The sequence below is a fragment of the Melospiza melodia genome, chromosome 22 (genome assembly GCF_035770615.1).
Source record: "Melospiza melodia melodia isolate bMelMel2 chromosome 22, bMelMel2.pri, whole genome shotgun sequence".
Classification (NCBI taxonomy): domain Eukaryota; kingdom Metazoa; phylum Chordata; class Aves; order Passeriformes; family Passerellidae; genus Melospiza; species Melospiza melodia.
Window position 1 is genome coordinate 12,599,773 of NC_086215.1, and position 18,085 is coordinate 12,617,857.

The window sequence follows — 18,085 nt, forward strand, 5'->3', positions numbered from 1 at the left end:
AAGTTGGTAACCTTCTGCCTGGGAAGGAAGGGGGGGAGTGGGGAAGGGCAGGGATGAGAGGGAGGAAAGGATGTAAGAGACAGAGAGAGACACTTAAGGACACTTTTCATTTTCTGAAAATAAAATATCTTTTACCTCCCAAAACATTTTCTCCAGTTAAGTCCACAAAAAGAAGAAGGTGAAACCAAACCACAGACTTCAGGAGGAAAATGCACAAACGTGTTAAAGCAGAGACAAACATGCTCTTTCTGCTGTGTCTAACAAACTCCACAAACGGCTCCTCAAGGCACCGGCTCTGCAGAGCTGCAGTGGCCCCTGGGCACAGGACAGCCCTGGAACAGCCCTGGACAGCCCTGGCCATGCTGCAGGGCTGTGGGGCTGGGGGGCAGGGGCTGGGGGGCTGTGGGGCAGGGGCTGGGCCAGCCCCAGGGCTGGGGCTGAGACTGAGAGAAAGCAACAGTGAGAGTCCAGCAGAGCCCAGTTTGGGGGGTTGAGACCCCCAGTGCTCCCAGTCCTGTCTGTGAGCCCCAGTCCCACGGTGGGGCAGGAACAGAGAGTTCTTTGCCTGTGGCTTTGGCACAGCATTTGCTGTCCCCTGGGTTCATGGCAGAGCAAAGGAGGGGGCCAGGGGGCCCAGCATGAAGTGCAGGTCAATCCTGATTCCTCCTCACCCACTCACTCAGCACATAAATGCAGGGGGGCACTGCAGAGCTCCCCAAGTGTCCCCAATATCCTGAGCACATGCTGGAGCTTGCACGTCCCTCCAGCCTGACTGCTCTGCCCCCACAGCTGTGGGCAGGACTGAGCTGTGGTGCCTGTGGCTGGCACAGAGCTGCTGCCTCCAGCACCAGCAGGCACTGGGAAAATGCTCCTCAGCTGAGGGTTCAGCACTGCCCAGCCCTGCCTGCCCTGTCCTTGCCAGGGCAGCTTCAGGACAGAGCTGGCAGCAATTGGGACCTGGCATCTGCACCTTGAGGTCCTGGCCCTGCTGCATGGGGCCGACACCTCCAGCACGGCCCCCACATTCTGTGTGGATTCCTGCAGAAATCCAGCACCTCTGTGTGTTCCCCGGTGCCTGGAGACACCTCAGCCACCAGAAAACCCCAGCCTGGGGGGTTTCACCTCCCCTCTCTCCTGCCCTGCGCACGAGGGCCCTGAGACGTGGGCAGGGTCGGGGAGGGATGGTGACAGTCAAGGAACAGCTGGTGGGGGCAGCAGGAGCAGAAACAGGAGAAAAGCCGGCACAGGCTTTCCCCTTCCTTGGTGCTGCTGGGCCGGGCTGGCAGGGGACAGGTTTGGGCACCAGGTGTGCGTGGAGCTGAGGTCAGCGCTGCCAACGGGGCAGTGCCAAGGCACGGCCCTGCAGCCTCACCTGTCCCTGCTGTGCACGGACCTGCTGGGCGCTTCCAAGGGCAGAGGTTACATAGCATGGCAGAGGAGGGCAGGCAGGGGGAGGCTCCTGCAGCCCCGTGCCAGCCCTGCCCTGCCCCTGCCCCTGCCCTGCCCCTGCCCCTGCCCTGCCCCTGCCCCTGCCCCTGCCCCTGCCCTGCCCCTGCCCCTGCCCCTGCCCCTGCCCCTGCCCCTGCCCTGCCCTGCCCCTGCCCCTGCCCTGCCCTGCCCCTGCCCGTGCCCCTGCCCCTGCTGGAGGCACTGCGGTGCTGCCGGCTCCTGCCTGGCCGCTCAAGTCCGCTTGGCGTGCAGCATCTCGATGAGGAGGTTGTTGCAGGGCACCTCCCCGCTGAGGTGCTTGTGGTACAGGTACTCCTCGGCCTGCAGGCTCAGCGCCCGCACCTCGGCCAGCCAGAGCAGCAGCTGGCGGAACTTGTCGGCCGAGTGCGGGTAGTGGCACACCGTGTACTCCAGCAGCACCGCGTTGGCCTTCTCCTGCGCGTCCTTGGCCAGCGTGTGGTTCTCCAGGTACTTCACGTCTGCAGGGGGGAGCGTGGGTGTGAAATGGTGCCAAACTCACGGCTCTGCCCCCTCTGCGCCACACCGTGCTGGGTGTGCCAGGAGGGACCCACACTCTGCGTGAAAACAGTGCAGGAGGGTCCCACACCCCATCCCTACCCAGCCAGGGCTCTCCATCCCTGCCCCGCTGCCCAGGTGTTCCCTGATGCTGGAGACAGATTCCAAACCCCCTGGCAGTAGGACTGCTGTCTCCCTGCCCTCGCTGCCCGGGAAGCTGCACATCCAGAAGGTGCTGCCAGCTGTGCCAACACATCGGGAGCCGCTGCCATCAGCCCTCTTTAATTCCTGAAGGTCGAGGAAGCGGCTGAATTAATTCCCTGATAAACCTGGTCTTTCCAATGTGGCAACCAGGCTCACCAGCCTGGAAACCCTAATCCTCCACGCCTGGCCAGGGCCACAGCAGCTTCCCATAATCCTGCTGCCAGCTTTGGTGCCAGCAGGGCAGTGACAGCTCTGCAGGGCAGTGACAGCTCAGCAGGCTGCGGCACCGAGGGGCAGGCAGGGTCAATTGTCCCTGCACACAGATTTCTGTGGCTTTAAGAACCAGGGCTGGGCACTGCCCCATCACCACCTGCAGCTGCACACAGGCAAGGTCCCACACACCTGCCCGGCAGAGACCCCAGGAGCCCTGGCACGGTCCATCCAGGCCAAGGGGATTCAGTGGATTCACTGTGCAGGACGAGGTACGCGGGAGCACCGCCTCGCTCACAGCCCCCTGGCTGTGCTGCACACAGACCTGATGTGCCAAATCCCCACTCACGGGCTGCAAACGGGGAAATCTGAGCTCTGGGTCTGGCCAAGCTGGGAGTTTGGGGTCCCTTGAAGGGACGGTGGCACCCACGGCTGCTGCAGCCCTGCCGGGGTCAGAGGTGTGGCCGGGGGGATTGAGGAGCCCCACGGAGGGGAGCCCCTGCCCCGGGCCGTGCCCACGGCCACGGGCACTGCGGGGGCAGGCACAAAGGGCACAGGTTGTGCCAAGGTGCAGGGGATCAGATCACCCTTCCCTTTTCACTCTGACAGCACATTTGCTCCTATTGTCTCCTGCTACCCGGGTTGTTGTTATGAAATCTCTTTATCTGCATAAGGTTATTGTGCATGTCATTAAAAAAAAGAAGTTATATTGATAAATGTCAAATCTATCCCCTGAGTTGGCTCAACAATAGCTAGTTCTACTCGATGAACTCACCTGGTTCTCTGAAAGACCCTATTCACTGTTTAATTGAATATTTGAATAATCTTTTCATTCCTGCAAGGAATAAAGAATGTTGTCCAAATAACATTGACTCACTTCATTTAGAGACACTGCAGCAGTTGCAAAGACTGTCCTGTGACAAAGCCTCCCATCACACATACAGATATGCCTGGGATTATTTCTATGCCCTCAAGTGTTCTTCCTATTCACAGCTCCTTTTGTTTGGGAGAAGCTGCTGATAAATTGCAAACGCTTAAGGGAATGTGGGCTATAAAAGCCTCTTTTCCTCCCCTCCCCAAGAGTAGCTGCTTCATGAATGTAAGTCATGAAATCGAATGATAGGTCAATCCATTAAGGCTCTATTAAGCCCTTCTGTAGAACAAAGCTAACCTGTGCCGTCCTCATAAATATTGCTATTTTGAGAAGCCCTAATTTTAATTAAATCTCTTTACCTGCTCAGGAGAGAAATCTATTTAGAACTCAAATGGCAGCTCTTGTGAACAGGGCTTGGCTTTGACTGTGCTGTGGCAGAGTGGTAAATGTGGAAATTCTCTTGTTAAAGGCAATTACATCCTGCACATAATACACAATCCCGTCCTCTACAGCTGAGCCTACGAAGGGCAAATTACTCCAAGTGAGCTCTGCAATATGGAGAGAAAAAGTTGCATTTGGGGCAAAATGATGTAAGGGAAAACACGGCTATTGGATTCCACGCCCTCCCTGAAAGCCGCTGCTCGGGGGAGGCCGTCGGGGGGACACTGCTCCTGCTCGCTGTGCTGTGCCGTGCTGTGCTGAGCTGTGCCGTGCTGTGGTGTGGTGTGGTGTGGTGTGCTGTGCTGAGCTGTGCCGTGCCGTGCCGTGCTGTGCTGAGCTGTGCTGTGCTGAGCTGTGCCGTGATGTGCCGTGCTATGCTGAGCTGTGCCGTGCCGTGCTGAGCTGTGCTGTGCTGTGCCGTGCCGTGCTGTGGCGTGCTGGGCTGTGCCGTGCTGGGCTGTGCCGTGCCGTGCTGAGCTGTGCTGTGCCGTGCCGTGCTGTGGTGTGCTGGGCTGTGCCGTGCCAGGGGACACGGGGGACCCGGGCAGATGGGGGACCCGGCTCTGCTGGCGCTGAGCCCCCGGGCAGCAGCCGGGGCAGGTCCTGGCTCGGGGTCCGAGCCCCCCGGCTCGTTCATTTCCCAGCCCGGGCACTGTTTGTGCCACACCTTATCACTGCTGGAGCAGCGAATTATCGGCTCTCCTTCTCTGGGTTTCCAAACAGCTCCAGAGGAAAGGAGAGCCGAGGGAGGAGATGCTGCAGGTGCAGGACGGGGCAGCAGCGCAGCTCCCACCGCTGGTCCCTGGCCGGGACCCCGCGGGTGCAGAAGTGCAGGCACAGAGGCAAGGCGCTGGAATGGGGACAGGGATGGGGACAGGGATGGGGATGGGGATGGAGACAGGTCTGCCACGGACGGCGGAGGGCTCACCATGCCCACCAAGCCCACCAAGCTCACCGTGCCAGCACCAGCGCTCGGCTGACACCGGGACGGATGCCAGGCGCAGGAGCGGGCTGTGCCACGCCGGGCCCGTTTCGGGCTGTGGCAGCAGGGCAGCAACGCCCACGGCTCTGCGGTTATTTAGTCTGGCTGAGGTGGGAGGTGTGAACGCGCCGGCGTGCCCCACCGCAGGCTCCAGGCCGAGCCTAATCAGAGCCGAGCCCAGCGCTGTGCCCGGCTCTCTGACGCAAATCCCGGCTGATAGGGCCGGCCCGGCCCGGCCGCCTCTGTCAACACGCCTGTTTTCCGCAGCCGTATCAGCGCTTGTTTCCCTGCCCCTGCCAGGGGAGAGCCACCAAAACAGGCACGGTGACAACGTCCCCTGCAGCTGGAGCAGAGCCCGGCCCCGCAGGGGGAGAGGCTTTGGGTCCCGGGACAGGAGAGGGGGACGGACAGGAGCCAGCTCTCGCTCCCGGCTCCTCGTTAAAAGCCCCCTTGTGACCCCGCCGGAGCCCGGGCCGTGTGTGCAGCACAGCCAGACCCCGGAGCGCTGCCCCAGTGCCCCCCTGCTGCACTCACCGAGGCTGAAGAGGATGAGGAACTTGAGGCAGACGAATTCGTGCCGGTCCACCTGGAGCGAGTGCAGGTGCAGGACGAGCTCCTGCGCCCGCAGCACCAGCGTGTTCAGGATGGAGCCGGCCTGGGCTGCGATGGCCGACATGTCCACCTGCGACAGGGACAGGGGGCATCAGCTGCGGCAGCCCCCGTCCCCCGCAGCCTGCTGCAGGGCTCCTCACACGGGGCAGGGGCTGGATCCAGCCCTGAGCACCGACTGAGCAGTAGGGGTGTCACAAAAAGACTGATGGGTGGAATGGGAACACCATTTTAAACAGGGTGCTGGAATTGCAGGCACCACATCTCCAAAAGCCACTCCACTCCACATCTCCTCCCATCCCACTGCTGACAGTGCAGGTGGAGCTGTTGGTCTCTCCTTAAGAAACACTATTCTCCAGAGCCAGGAGCTGTGTGGCAGGATGGGACAGGATGGGACAGGATGGGACCTTCTGCACAAGCAGACCCAGAGTGTAACAACACCCCCTGCCTGCCCCATGCCGAGTTGGCCACACTGGGATGAAAGAAAAAAGAAGTCACTCCATTCCCCCCTGCAGCCCCTGCCCATCCCCACTGCCCCTCCACAGCACCCCCACAGTCCTGAGGCCATTCCTCACCTCCTGGCCAGTGACCAGCAGCACGCTGTGCTCCTTGCCGTGCTGCAGCTGCCGGTAGATGTGGTCAAACACCAGCAGCTCACTCCAGCAGTTCTGCAGCAGCTTCATCTGGTCACCCACCTGAAAGAGAGCAGGAGCTGACACCCCCTGTGCTGCAGGGCACAGCACCCACGCTGTGCCTGGCAGGAATCCCATGGGAGGGGCATCCCCTGGGGTGAGCATGGAGAGCTGGAGCTGCACCCCAGAAAGGGGCACCTCGGGCAGGTGGCTTTGCAGAGCTGCCTTCAAAGCAGCTCAACATGTTTCAGTGGCACTGGCTGGCTCTTATCAGCACGGGTCTTCCCCCAGCAGGCACAACCTCCTCAAACTGCACACAAATTTTAACAAAATGACTGCGGGAGGGGCACGCGGTGGCTGCACAAAGGGCCTGTGTGTCCAGAGAGCCTCTCTGGATACTTTAAAACGAAAGAGGGCAGTGCCCATCCCGAGTCCTGGCCAGGATGGCAGGCTGGGGGAGCTGCTGGGTGTGGGACATCGCTGTGCCCTGCAGCTGCCAGCCCGGCCCTGCCCACGCACCAACACACGCACTTGTGACCACGTGCCCTGCTGTACATGGGCCACTGTGTGTGTGTGCCCAGAGAAACACCTGGGACTGTCCCTGGGAGGGGCTGAGCCAGGACACTGCCTGGAAGGGTCCCCAGAGGTGTCACAGGGCACTGGGGCTGCAGGAGCAGCAGTGACTGGTGGGGTGAGCTGCCAGAGCCAGCAGCTGCAGAGCCATCACGCTGCCTTCCCCGCTGTCCTGCCAAGAAACACCACAGGTCACCGGCTCCATGGCCTCGGCACTGCTCCCCACTGAACCCCAACTCCTTCCCACAACCAGCTGAGCTCCTGCCCTGCCTGACTCCCCTCTGCTGAGGGCCAGTGTGGGGAAAGGGTTGGGATTACAGAACTGCCTCCACCACGGCCCCGAGGAGCAAATCCAGTGCCCGCAGCCGAGCTCCGCAGGGCCATTGTGCTCCCCCGTTAATAGAGGGAAGACAGATGCAGCATCACAGGGCTGGATAATGCCCTCGTTCTGCTGAAGAGGCTGCAATAAACCCGTGCTGGGAGATTGCAGAAGGAATAGAAGCCAGATGAGAAAGAGCTTTATGGTCTCAGAGCCGGCGCTCCCCGCGAGCCGTGGGGATTTGTCTCTCGAGGGTGGTGGGTGGCCAGAGCTGGGAGTGTGGCAGGGCAGGGAAGAGGTGGAGTGGGAAGGCAGTGACTCCTGCCCAGCTGTGGGGCCGTGGGCACTGTGACAGGGCTGTGGCACCGCTCCTGCCCATCTGTGGGGCTGTGGGCACTGTGACAGGTCTGTGGCACCGCTCCTGCCCACCTGTGGGGCTGTGGGCACTGTGACAGGTCTGTGGCATCGCTCCTGCCCAGCTGTGGGGCCGTGGGCACTGTGACAGGTCTGTGGCACCGCTCCTGCCCGCCTGTGGGGCTGCCCCTCGTCCCCCAGCCAGTGCAGCAGCTGCTGTTTGTGGCCCAGCACTTCAGAGTGTGAGGTTCCTGGTCAGCTGCTCAACAAAACCCTGGGGAAATGCTCATTGTGCTCTAAACCAAAATAGAGATTTTCTGCACCCCTGGTGCCCCCTGCCAGAAGGCAAGTGGCTAGCTGTGGCAGTGGCCAGCCTGAGCAGAGATCTGTGGCTAACCAGAGCAGAGAGGTGTGGCTAACCCAAGCAGGGATCTGTGGCTAACCAGAGCATGGATCTGTGGCTAACCGGAGCAGGGATCTGTGGCTAACCCAAGCTGGGATCTGTGGCTAACCCAAGCTGGGATCTGTGGCCAACCAGAGCATGGATCTGTGGCTAACCGGAGCAGGGATCTGTGGCTAACCCAAGCTGGGATCTGTGGCCAGCCAGAGCAGGGATCTGTGGCTAACCCAAGCTGGGATCTGTGGCTAACCCAAGCACGGATCTGGGGCCAGCCCAGCTGCACTGTCCCAGCCTCCGCTCTGGCTCAGTCAGGGAGTTGTTTTGGAAGTTCTTTCCTGTGCCTCATTCCTGAGCGGGATGAGCTCCAGAAGAGGCAGACAGAAGGCTTTGCCTTGAAAACCTTTTTAAAAAGTTAGCTTTTCCAAAGAAAGCACTTCAATAATTCTGAAACCTTATTTTCTTCCTTTAAAAATTACTAATCAGCTTCTCCCAAGCTCTGAGGGGTGTTTGGCTGAAGCCTGAAGCCCCTCAGCAGCACATTTCACCCTCCATGGCTGCTGCAGGGCAGTTCCTTTGCCAGCACGCTCCAATGTGCCGTGGTGTTTCCTGGAAACGTCGCAGTGCACCAGAGCCACATGGCCATGGCACAGGGGAATGGGCCTGGGGACACGATGGGGTGGGCTGGGGGCTCTGTGGGCCAGTCACGGCTGGCTGGGCTCCGTGGGGCTGTGCCCAGCACCAGCAGGGTGTGCCATGCCCAGGCTGGGTGGCAGCGGGCAGCCCCCACGGCCCTGCTCTGGCACTGGGGCTCTGCTGCAGGGGCTCAGGCTGGGGGTCCCCGGTGCCCCCCACCCTGGCCTGGCCTGAAGGAGCAGGGGCTGCTAATGGAGGGCACTCAGAGGCAATCAATCCTCCCAGCAAGGTGAGGCGGCAGCACGCACGCTCCCGTTAAAAGTTAAGCAAAGGATCTTCCTTTTAATGTCAAGGCTCTTCCTCAGAGTGCTTTATCAAAGGCCTGATGCAAGCTGTCTTTGAGAGGCAATCCTTATCTTTTTTTGAAGCGAGCATTTAACCCATTCACAAACACGCAGTGAAACCCTCCCCACCCTGGAAGAGCAATCCCTGATGGGCTGCAACCCACAGAAAATGCAATTCTCTGTGGGAAAGGTGCTGGGGGGAGGCAGGGATGGTGCTGCCCAGGGATGGGAATGCAGGACCTGCATGTGGAGGTAGTTTTAAATCCTCTGCAACCTTCCCTGTAGGTTCATAGGTACAAGATGAGGGAGTCCCTGCGGGTGTTGGGGCTCCCAGAGTGTGCCCAGGCCAGGCAGGGATGGTGCAGCGCCTCAGTGCTCCCTGCACGGCTGGTTCAGGACAGCCCCACCCTGGGTACCGCTGCTTTGGGAAGGAGAGTGGCCCACCAGCAGCCCTGCTCTGGCAGGAAGCCCTGAGCTGGTGCCAGGACATCCATCCCCAGCCACGGGCCCAAGCAGCACTTGGATACTCCTGACCTGTCCCCACCACACAGATGCCCTCCAGGCGTCCTTCCAGATCCCAGGATTTGCCCCACAGCCCTCTGGCAGGTGTGTGGCACATGCCAGCGCCCCAAGCAGCCCCAGCAATTCCTGAGTGCAAGCAGGAGCCATCACCTCGGCTACTGAGAAGTGTGGAAGGGGATTGGTGTCCACCAGCGACCCGCAATGGCAAACCCACACACGTCCAAGGTGTTAATGGTCAGTGCAGGTCCCCATTGCCCTGCCCAGGTACCACCACGATGTGCATCCTAAAACAAATACCCACCCACACCAGTGTGGCTAGGCCAGGATCCCATCTCCCTGCTGGCTCCCAGGCTGCTGCAGCCCTGGCTGCACGGGCACCATGGCTCTGCAGGCAGGGCAACAGCACATTTCCCCCAGTGCACGGGATGCTAAACATTGCTGCAGCATCCACCACCAGAAGGAGATTTTAAATCTGCCAAAAACGCTCTGGCCATCGGCCAGGAGATGGGGTCAAGATGACCCACATGTTAAAGGCAGAGGAGCAATTGACTGCAAATAGGCTTTGTGTGGCTCTGGGATCTCTGAGCACAGCTGAGGGAGGGCAGCCCAGCAGACAGACCCAGTGACCTCAGGGACCCCTGGGTGTGTGGGAACAGTGCTGCCCTGAGCATGCCCCCATCCCTGGAGCTTGCCTGTGCATGGAGGGTGGTTTGCCCCAGGCCCTTGGCACAAAAGGGCTGAGGAAGGGGTCGGCACCATCCCAGCACCCTGCAGCGGTGCTGTGCCCCTCCAGCGCTGCAGGGACCCACTGCACACCCAGCCCAGCCTGGCCTTCGGGCTGGAACTGTGGCAATTTGTTTAACATTCCTGGCTGCTCATCCCAATCTAAAGGTCACTGCAACCCTGTGCTCACGATATTGATATGTAGGTATGGCAGCGACACCTATATAAACCAGGCTGTGCAAGACTCGTGTGTATAAACCTCACCAAAACCAGACACAATGTGAGCGTGCAAAAGCGCCTGCGTGCGTGCACATCCCTCTGTCTGTCTCTCCATATACATATAAAAAAATTACATCTGAAAGGACAAAGTTGCCTGAGACTCACAACCCAACAAAATATATTTCACCCCCGGCCTATATTTTTCTTCCTGAAAAGATGCTGCAAATCTTCCCTCAGTCCTGACACATCTCATCTAGACTCAGTTAAAGTTCGTATTTATGGGCGTCAGCGCTGACCTCTTCCCCCTCCGCCCGCGCGGCCTCGCGCCGCGGCTCTGGCCGGCCCTCGATGAGCAGGCGGGCCCCCAAATCCCCTCTGCCCAGCAGCGTTATTAGTCTTGCCTCCGAAGGCCAGCGCAGTCCGTAATTCTCCTCCTGGTGACACGGGATGAGCGCCGCGACATCAGTCTCCCGGCGGATTGGCATGGGGACCCTCGTTTGTCAGTGGCAGACTGACAGAATTACTGGCCCTTAAATGAAACGATATATCTGGGAAGTTAAATCTGTTTTCAATCTGACTGCCCCGCGCCTGCGGGCGGACGTGGCGTGCGAGCCGATGTCAAGAGGCCATTAGCCCGTGGCCCCCCTCCTTCCCCGGGCGCAGCGCTGGAGCCAGGGGGGCTCTCCCGATGTCTCCCGGCCCAGCCACCAGGCCAGGAGTGTGGAGACAGCAGAGCAAAGCACCCATTCTGCCCTCGGCAGATTGCTAGGGTGGGAATGGGAATGGGAGCTAGACTGGGGAGCCAGCTCCAGGGGAAACTGCTCCCAGTCTCCCTGGGCAGGCACCAAAGGCTCGTCCTAACCAGGTGTGAGCCAGCAGCTCCCCATGCCCCTGAAGATTTGCTCCATCCTCTCCAGGCTCCCTGTGAGGCCCCAGGGAGAAGCCAGGTCTCTGCTAACAGCCCTGTGGAAGGAGCACAGCAGTGCTGGGCCAGCTCAGGCAGGGCAATCCATGATGGAGCAATCTGCCCACACCCCCCTTCTCACCTGCCTGCACCTCCTCCCATGTAGTGCCAGCCTGGCACGATGCCCTGGAGAGGTGTCCCAGCACGGTGCCTTTCCAGCCTGGATCCCTGCTCTGGCCTCGGCCAACAGCCCTTCCCTGCTGGGGCTGGGGACTGTCACCTTCACACAGAGCTTCCCAGGGCATGGAGAGGGCTGCTGCAGCCCTGCCCTGAGAGCCCCGAGCCCCCAGCAGGGACTGCCATGCCATCGATCCCGGAGATTGCGATGTTGCTCCGTGCTGGTTTTAGGGCAGAGCCATAAACCCTGCGCTAGCAGGAGTTCATTTACCGCCCCGGCGCCGCCGGCTTTATGTGCCAGGCAGGAGCAGGAATGGGGATTCAGGTTCTCAGAACTGCTCCTGCTTCCCACTGGCTGCTCTCCCATGCCTGGAAAAGCCTCTGCCCTGGCCAGGGAGGATGAGCCGTGTGGGGTGGGCAGGGGCAGCCCCAGGTGGGGGCACTGAGGATACCAGGGCTGCTCTGTGCTGGGCTCGGCGCTGCCCGGGGCTCTGTGCACAGGAGGGAGCCAAGGACAGCCAAGCCTCATTCCCCCTCTGCCGCTGGAGCCAGGGTGGGCTGTGGGCCCTGTGCAGTCCCCAGCCCTGGGAGGTGCTGGGAATGCACCCCATAATCACCATGTGGATAAGGCAAAAACTTGAGCCCCCAGGATGGCAGTGATGGATGTGGGCACCCGCTGAGCACCAAACCCCCTGTCCTGAGCATGGCAGGGCACATGCCCTGCTCCCAGCAGGACACTGGTAGCTGTGCCCAGGTGAGGCCTGAGGCACTGCCACCCCCCCAGAGTCCCACGGCAGGAGGAGCACCCGCCAACACCGATTCACACAGGAACAGCCTATTTTGGTGGCACAATCACGCTGACAATGGGGCTACAAGGCTACACAGCTATACAGCTGGGAACTGAATTTACACTGTTTACAATATCTCCTGCAAAACAACAACCACCCTGTTCCCAAAATCCAGGCTGGACACTGATATGATTGAAACAAGCCCAACCCACCCCCACAATGCCATTTCCTGACACTGTTCTGAACGATGGGGGCTATTTTGAGCCACGAGGCTTGGCCACACTCAGCCCCATGGCACCCATTGTTGGGCACAGGGAAGAGCCTGGTTCTGTCCTACAGCACAGTCCCACTGGAAGAAGGTGATTTTGGCCAGAGCCGGGTAGTACAATCTCATGCTGGAAACACAAGAAAGCACCTGAGTCTCATCACAGCTGCCCCAGTATGTTGCTCTGGGTTTTGGCCATGTTGCAAAATTTTCTCTCCTATTTTTGCACTAGTTTGGGATCTTAAGTCAGCCCAGAACATGAATGGAAAATTTCTGTAAGCTTGTCAAGGTGTGCAGGATGGCAGAAGCTGCTCCAGCCCTGCTAACCCTTCCCTGGCTGCAGTAAATGTTCAGGGACATTTGCTAGAGGGGATGCCTTGGCAGGATGGAGCTCAGCTCCATGTCCCCCAGCTGGGCACACTCGTGGGCTGCTGGCAGCAGTCACAGCTCTGGAGCAGGCTCGGGCTGCCCCTGCTGCCTGGTGCTAATAGCGCCCACCTGACCACATCGATTTTCCTCCTAAAGGCAGGGGAGAGAATTGTCTCAACTATAATTCCTCAACGTTACATTTTTCAATTATGTCTTGAGCTTGACACCACAGTCACTCTGCCGGCAATTGCCTCAACAGCTGCCCCTGCTGTGATGAATCTGAAATCATCAGCCCCACACAGAGTGGGAATCGCTCCGGCACCACAGCCTGGCCCTGGCACCTCCAGCCCTGCAGGAGCTGGGAGCAGGACTGGCACGTGCCAGCAGATCTGCAGTGATGGCCCCAGGCCTGTGCCCACGGGTGTTTCCCCGTCCTCACAACATTTCACCTCAATCCTGCCCATAGCCACATCCCATCGTCGGGGATGGGCAGCCTCAACCCTGCCCCATCGTCCCCCCAGAGCAGCGCCCGTCCTGCTGACAGCTCCTACCTCCAGCTCCTTGAAGAAGATGCAGCTCCGTGCCCACTCCACGATGGAGAAGAGGGTCTGGTCGGCCATCTTGCACATGAGGCCGAAGGTACTGAGCTTCTCGTGCCGACCCTTGCCCTGCTCCTGCTGCAGGCAGGACAGTATCCGTGCCTTCACCTGGGCCTCGTCGGGCTCCAGCTGCAGCAGCTTCAGGATGAGCTCGGGGATGTCGGGGGGCGAGCTGCTGGGGTAGGTCTCTGGGTACACGTAGGCAGGCACGGCCTCGTGGGCGGCTGTGTAGTGGTCGGGGTACTCGGACTTGATGGTGCGGTTGGGGAAGGAGGGGTAGTGGTAGGCGGGCAGGGGCGCGTGCCCGGGCACAGCCATGCCCAGGGATGGGGTCCCGTAGGGGCTGCGCTCGTAGTCCACGGGCGTCAGGGCGGCCGGGTTGGGCGGCAGGGGCTTGGACATGGCGTGGATGCTGTGGATGCTGGAGGACAGGCTGTAGTCACTCTGCACCGGGGACATGATCTGAGGCACGCTCTCCAGCTTGAAGCCGTTGGCTCGGATCAGAGCTTTCTTCTGCTGCTTTAAGGCACGGTCCCGCTTGTACATGGGTCCAAACTTGTTCCTCCCTCCACGCATCCGGTCTGCACGGACAGCTGCAGACAGAGAGAGGGCAGACACTGCAGTGAACCCACATGGACAGAGATCAGGGCTTCCACAGGGCACAGGGAAAGTGCTGGGGGACATAGTGGCAAAAAGAGTTTGGGGAGCACTGGGGAAACCTTTGCAGAAAGATTGTGTCACTCCCAGCTGAGCCAATGCCACCCTCAGAGCCTCTGGGGATTGCAGGAAAGGAAGAGACTTCGGGCTTTCACTACGAAACGAGCTGGGGGAAAAAGCAGCTTTCATTCCCCGTGGGTTGAGGGGACAGCCCTTAAAGCCTGGGCAGAGAAGGGGATTTCACACTCTAATTTTAACAACCCGTGTCACCAGACCAGCTCTGGCATTGTCCCTACAGAGCCTGGGACCCCACAGTCCCCTCAGGAGCCTGGTTCCCTCCGTTCAGGCTGCACGTGCTACTTCCCAGCAGATCCCTGCCCCTTTTTCGGGCAGCACGGCTGGGATGCACTTCACCCCCCGGCCCTGGGATCCCAGCCGTGGCGAAGGCTCTGCTGGAGCATCCCGCTGGCAGAGTCCCTCTGACGCTGCAGCAAAGCAGATGTTCCACCAACGCAAAAACCCCAAGGACCTGCCAACGTGCAGGGGAGCAGGTGCTCCTCTGCAGAAGGAGCTGTCCCGCTGCCCTGCCCTGCCGTGCTCCGGGGCTCTGCCCGGCCATCCCTGGGAAGAGCCCCAGATCGCTGCAGGCAGGAGCGGGGGCTGGAGCAGGGGAGGAGTGCGCCGGCGAGAGCAGCCCGCAGCGAGCATCAAAGGCAGAGCCCCTCCGCTATCTCGTGTTCCTGCTGACAGCCAGCGGGTCCCGCTTTGCCTCTCAGCTGTTACCTCTGCCTTTCTTTCGCCTACTTGTCCTGGGGCTCACGGCCAGCCCCCCCGGAGAGCTGGAGCACCTCCCCAACGCTCCCAGGGCAGGCTGGAAAGGCGGAGGGTGGCCGGGAGCAGCAGCATTTCCAGGACGAGCAGGAATGCGCTCCCAGGAGAGCCGCCCTGGCTTCCTCCCTCATTCTTTATTCATGAAAACAGCATCTCGCTGGAGCGGGCTGCCAGCGGCAGCCTCTGAAGAGAGGGGTGCAGCGTCCCCGCTCCCCAGAGCCGGCCCATGCCCCTCTGGGCAGCGCAGAGCCGTCCGGGCAGCTCCCGGCTCCCCGGCCACACTCAGACCTGTGCTCGCCCCTGCTGGGGTCCCACACAGGCTGGCAGCCCGAGCTGGCACAGGCAGGTCTGGTAGCCCTGGCCGCAAACCTCAGAGCACACCAAAACCCAAATCTCACACCCACTCGAAGTTATCCCACCACTGCTCCAGTCGGGCACAGTGATGCCCAGGGATGGCATCCCAAAGCAAACCCCAGTGACCCTGGGCAAGGGGGCACAGCAGAGACCCTCCTAGGGCTGCCTGCGCTCCCACACACAGCGAGAGCTGCTCACAGCCTGGTCTCACAAGCCCTCCAGAGGCAACTGCATACACCTCCTCCCCTCTCCCAGCAAGAACACAAAGGGAGAAAAGGCCTTCTAATTCCCTCCTGCTCTGCTTTTCCTGCCATTTGTGCCACACTTGGGATTGAGAACAACTTGCCATTTGCTGTGTCCCGGCAGACAGCCGAGAGGAAGATGCTGCATCCCTACCTCCAGGGCAAGGGGGCTCAAGTGGAGCCACCCATGAAGCGCCTGCACCCCCAGCAACAACCCCAAAACCATCTGCAGATGATCCCAGAGGCACCCACCCAGACGATGGCAGGAGGGGTCCCCAGCACCCTCAGCCCCTTCCCACCTGCACTGCCTTGCCTGCTCTCACCGCGGTGCAGAGCCCTGACTGGGCCAGGTGCTGCCAGGCTCTGCCTCCCCTTTCTCTGCCTGGGCAGGGGCCTGGAAGGTGCCATGGGCAGTGCCCCCAGGGCTGTGGGCAGCTTCGGCCAGGGCTGCGCTTCTCCCGCTGCCGCCTCCCTTCAGGCACTTTGAGGGGTGCCTGTGTCAACACCGTGTTCCCAAAATCAATCACCTCGGGGGTGCTCTTGTTGTGTGGATCTGTAGACTCACCTCCAAAACATCACCTCAGATGCCTTGCCCAAAAATACTCGGAGATGAAAAAGGTGGTCTCCTTTTTACTACAAAAGAGAGGGTTCCATGGAATATCACTTTCGCAGGGTGATTGTCTCATCTGCCCAGCTCTGATGAGGAGCCAGCAGCAAGAAACGCACAAAAAGGCTGTTGGGACAGCTCTGGGGCTAAAGCACCTCCACGCATACACGACAGAAACTGCTGGAAAGGGACAAATTGAGATCGTGCCTTTTCCCTCTGTCCCTGCCCGTCTGCCGTGGGGTCTCCAGCCCCTGCCCAGGGCCCAAATCCCCTGGCGACATCGATCTAAACGGCCAGAGCATGCACCGACGGATTTAGGGCACCAGTTCACCCAGCCCAGGGAGGAGAGAGGTTTGGAAGGCAGCCCACGCCGGGAGTTTGCAGGGGCTGAATCGATGTTGTGTCTCACTCCTGCGCTTCTGCTCGCAGGCTCCCACCCCTCCCGGAGCGAGCGGCCGCCCTGCCAGGAGCCAGAACACGAAGGACTTTGCGATGGACCGCGCCGTGTCCCGAGCAGCGAGCCCGGCTCAGCCCCCCAGGCTCGGGCGGGGGACTCAGCCCGCTCCCACCGCTGCAAAACGCAAACGATTTCAGGGGAGATGTGGGGAGGGGGCGGCCGGCTCAGGGCTGGGGGGCCCCTCTGCCCCTGCCTTTGCTCTGCCATCCCGTGCCAGCCACCTGGCCCCTCAAATACATTTCGTTCCTGGATGCCCAGCGCTGCAGAGCCCGCGGCACGGGCTGTCGGGGCCCGACTCTGATGTCGGGATCCTCTGCGCCGACATCACAGAGAGGCGGCGGCTGTGGGGCTGGGATCGTCCCCCCGGGGGTCAGAAATCCGTTATAGTAAATGTCACCGAGAGGAAAAATATAATTCGTGATGGGTCTGCGGCAGTTTTACTGCGATCCCCATAATTTTTAACGTTTTTTCTTAAGTCTCAGCTTCTGGAATTATGTCCTTAAGGAAAACAGTAATTTATTTGCTATTTCCCAACCTTCCTGCCAGCAAAAAAAAAAAAATCCTGGAAAGTTGAAGCCGTAGCAGCAAGAACCCCGATGAAACAAACAAAATGAAACAAGGAAAAGAAGGAGACGACGCGAAAAAACGATTTTTCCCTTAGCTTGGGAGGGAAAAACGGAATCGAAGCGGCGGCGGGACTGACCGGCCCGGGGAGGTGGCAGCGGCGGGGACGGCGCGACCGGTCCCGGCAACCGCACAGTCCCCGCACAGTCCCCGCACAGTCCCGACCCAGTCCCCGGCCCCGCCGCCCCCCGTGCCGTGCCGTGCCGTGCCGTGCCATGCCATGCCTACCTTCCAGGCGCATCCCCACGGTCAGGCACTTCTGGAAGCGGCAGTAGGGGCAGCGCTTGCGCTGGGTCTTGTCGATCTTGCAGCTCTGGCTCTCGGTGCAGGTGTAGTGCTTGTTGTTCTGCACCGTGCGCTTGAAGAAGCCCTGCGGCGGCGGGCGGCGGCGATGCGGCGGTCACCGACACCGGCATCCCGGCACCGGCACCCCGTCCCCGCCAGCCGCGCTCGGCACAGGCTCCCGCCGCGCTCGGGGCTCCCGTCGCGGCCGCGCTCCCCTCCCGCCGCCGGGCGCGAATGCGCCGCTAACGAAATCGGGCGAGAGAAGCCCCGCGGGCGGTCCCGCTGCCCCGGGCCCTGCAGAGCCCCCTCCCCGCTCCCTGCACAGCCCCGGTGCCCCCGTCCCCGTGCAGCGCTCCCCCCGCAGCCCCGGCCCCGCACGGCCCCGGCTGCGTTTCCCCAGCCCCGCACGGCCCCGGCCCCGCAGCCCCGGCCCCGCACGGCCCCGGCCGGTCCTACCTTGCAGCTCTCGCAGGTGAGCAGCCCGTAGTGGTACCCGGAGACCTTGTCCCCGCAGACCGGACACAGCTCGTCCAGGTCCTCATCATAGGAATAGTCCATCCCCTCCAGCGGCCCTGCTGCGGGACGAGCCGCGGTCAGCGGGACGGGATGGGACGGGCAAGGGGACGGACGGCGGCCCCAGCCCCGGCGCTGGGTGCGGACCGGGAGTGGGCGCGGTGGAGACCGAGCGGCAGGTGCGGGAGCCGGAGCTCTTTATAGCGCCTGGAAGAGCATCTCCATGTTGGTGCGGGCTCACGGCCAGCCCCCCGGGGCTGGGGAACCTCCTCTGGGAGAGCGGGCGGCTCGCGGCGGCACGGACGGGGCGGGGGCGGAGGGACCGGGCAGCGGGGACACCGCGGCCGGGCTGGGGAGCGGCTCGGCCAGGCCTCGGCAGCATCGGGGATCCCCCCGGGACTCCCCCAGG

The 18,085-nt window shown here is 61.2% G+C and overlaps 1 protein-coding gene across 1 annotated transcript; it reads right to left on the bottom strand.

The window, feature by feature from the left end:
* Window positions 1-1,680: 1,680 nt before the first annotated feature.
* Window positions 1,681-17,721, bottom strand: NR5A1 (nuclear receptor subfamily 5 group A member 1). Its single transcript, XM_063174676.1, has 6 exons — window positions 17,620-17,721; window positions 17,107-17,248; window positions 13,059-13,699; window positions 5,861-5,980; window positions 5,211-5,358; window positions 1,681-1,928 (listed from the first exon to the last, which is right to left on the bottom strand). The coding sequence occupies exons 1-6, from the start codon at window positions 17,719-17,721 to the stop codon at window positions 1,681-1,683; spliced, it is 1,401 nt and encodes a 466-aa protein (XP_063030746.1).
* Between the last annotated feature and the right edge of the window lie 364 nt (window positions 17,722-18,085).

What these genes read in the sequence shown, in the direction of transcription:
- NR5A1 (XM_063174676.1), bottom strand. Translation starts at nt 17,721, where the DNA reads ATGGACTATTCCTATGATGAGGACCTGGACGAGCTGTGTCCGGTCTGC. An exon ending in TCTTCTTCAAGGAGCTGGAG is followed by an intron (nt 5,981 to 13,058) that starts GTAGGAGCTGTC and finishes GCTCTCTTTCAG; the next exon opens with GTGGGTGACCAGATGAAGCT. An exon ending in TGCTGGTCACTGGCCAGGAG is followed by an intron (nt 5,359 to 5,860) that starts GTGAGGAATGGC and finishes TCCCTGTCGCAG; the next exon opens with GTGGACATGTCGGCCATCGC.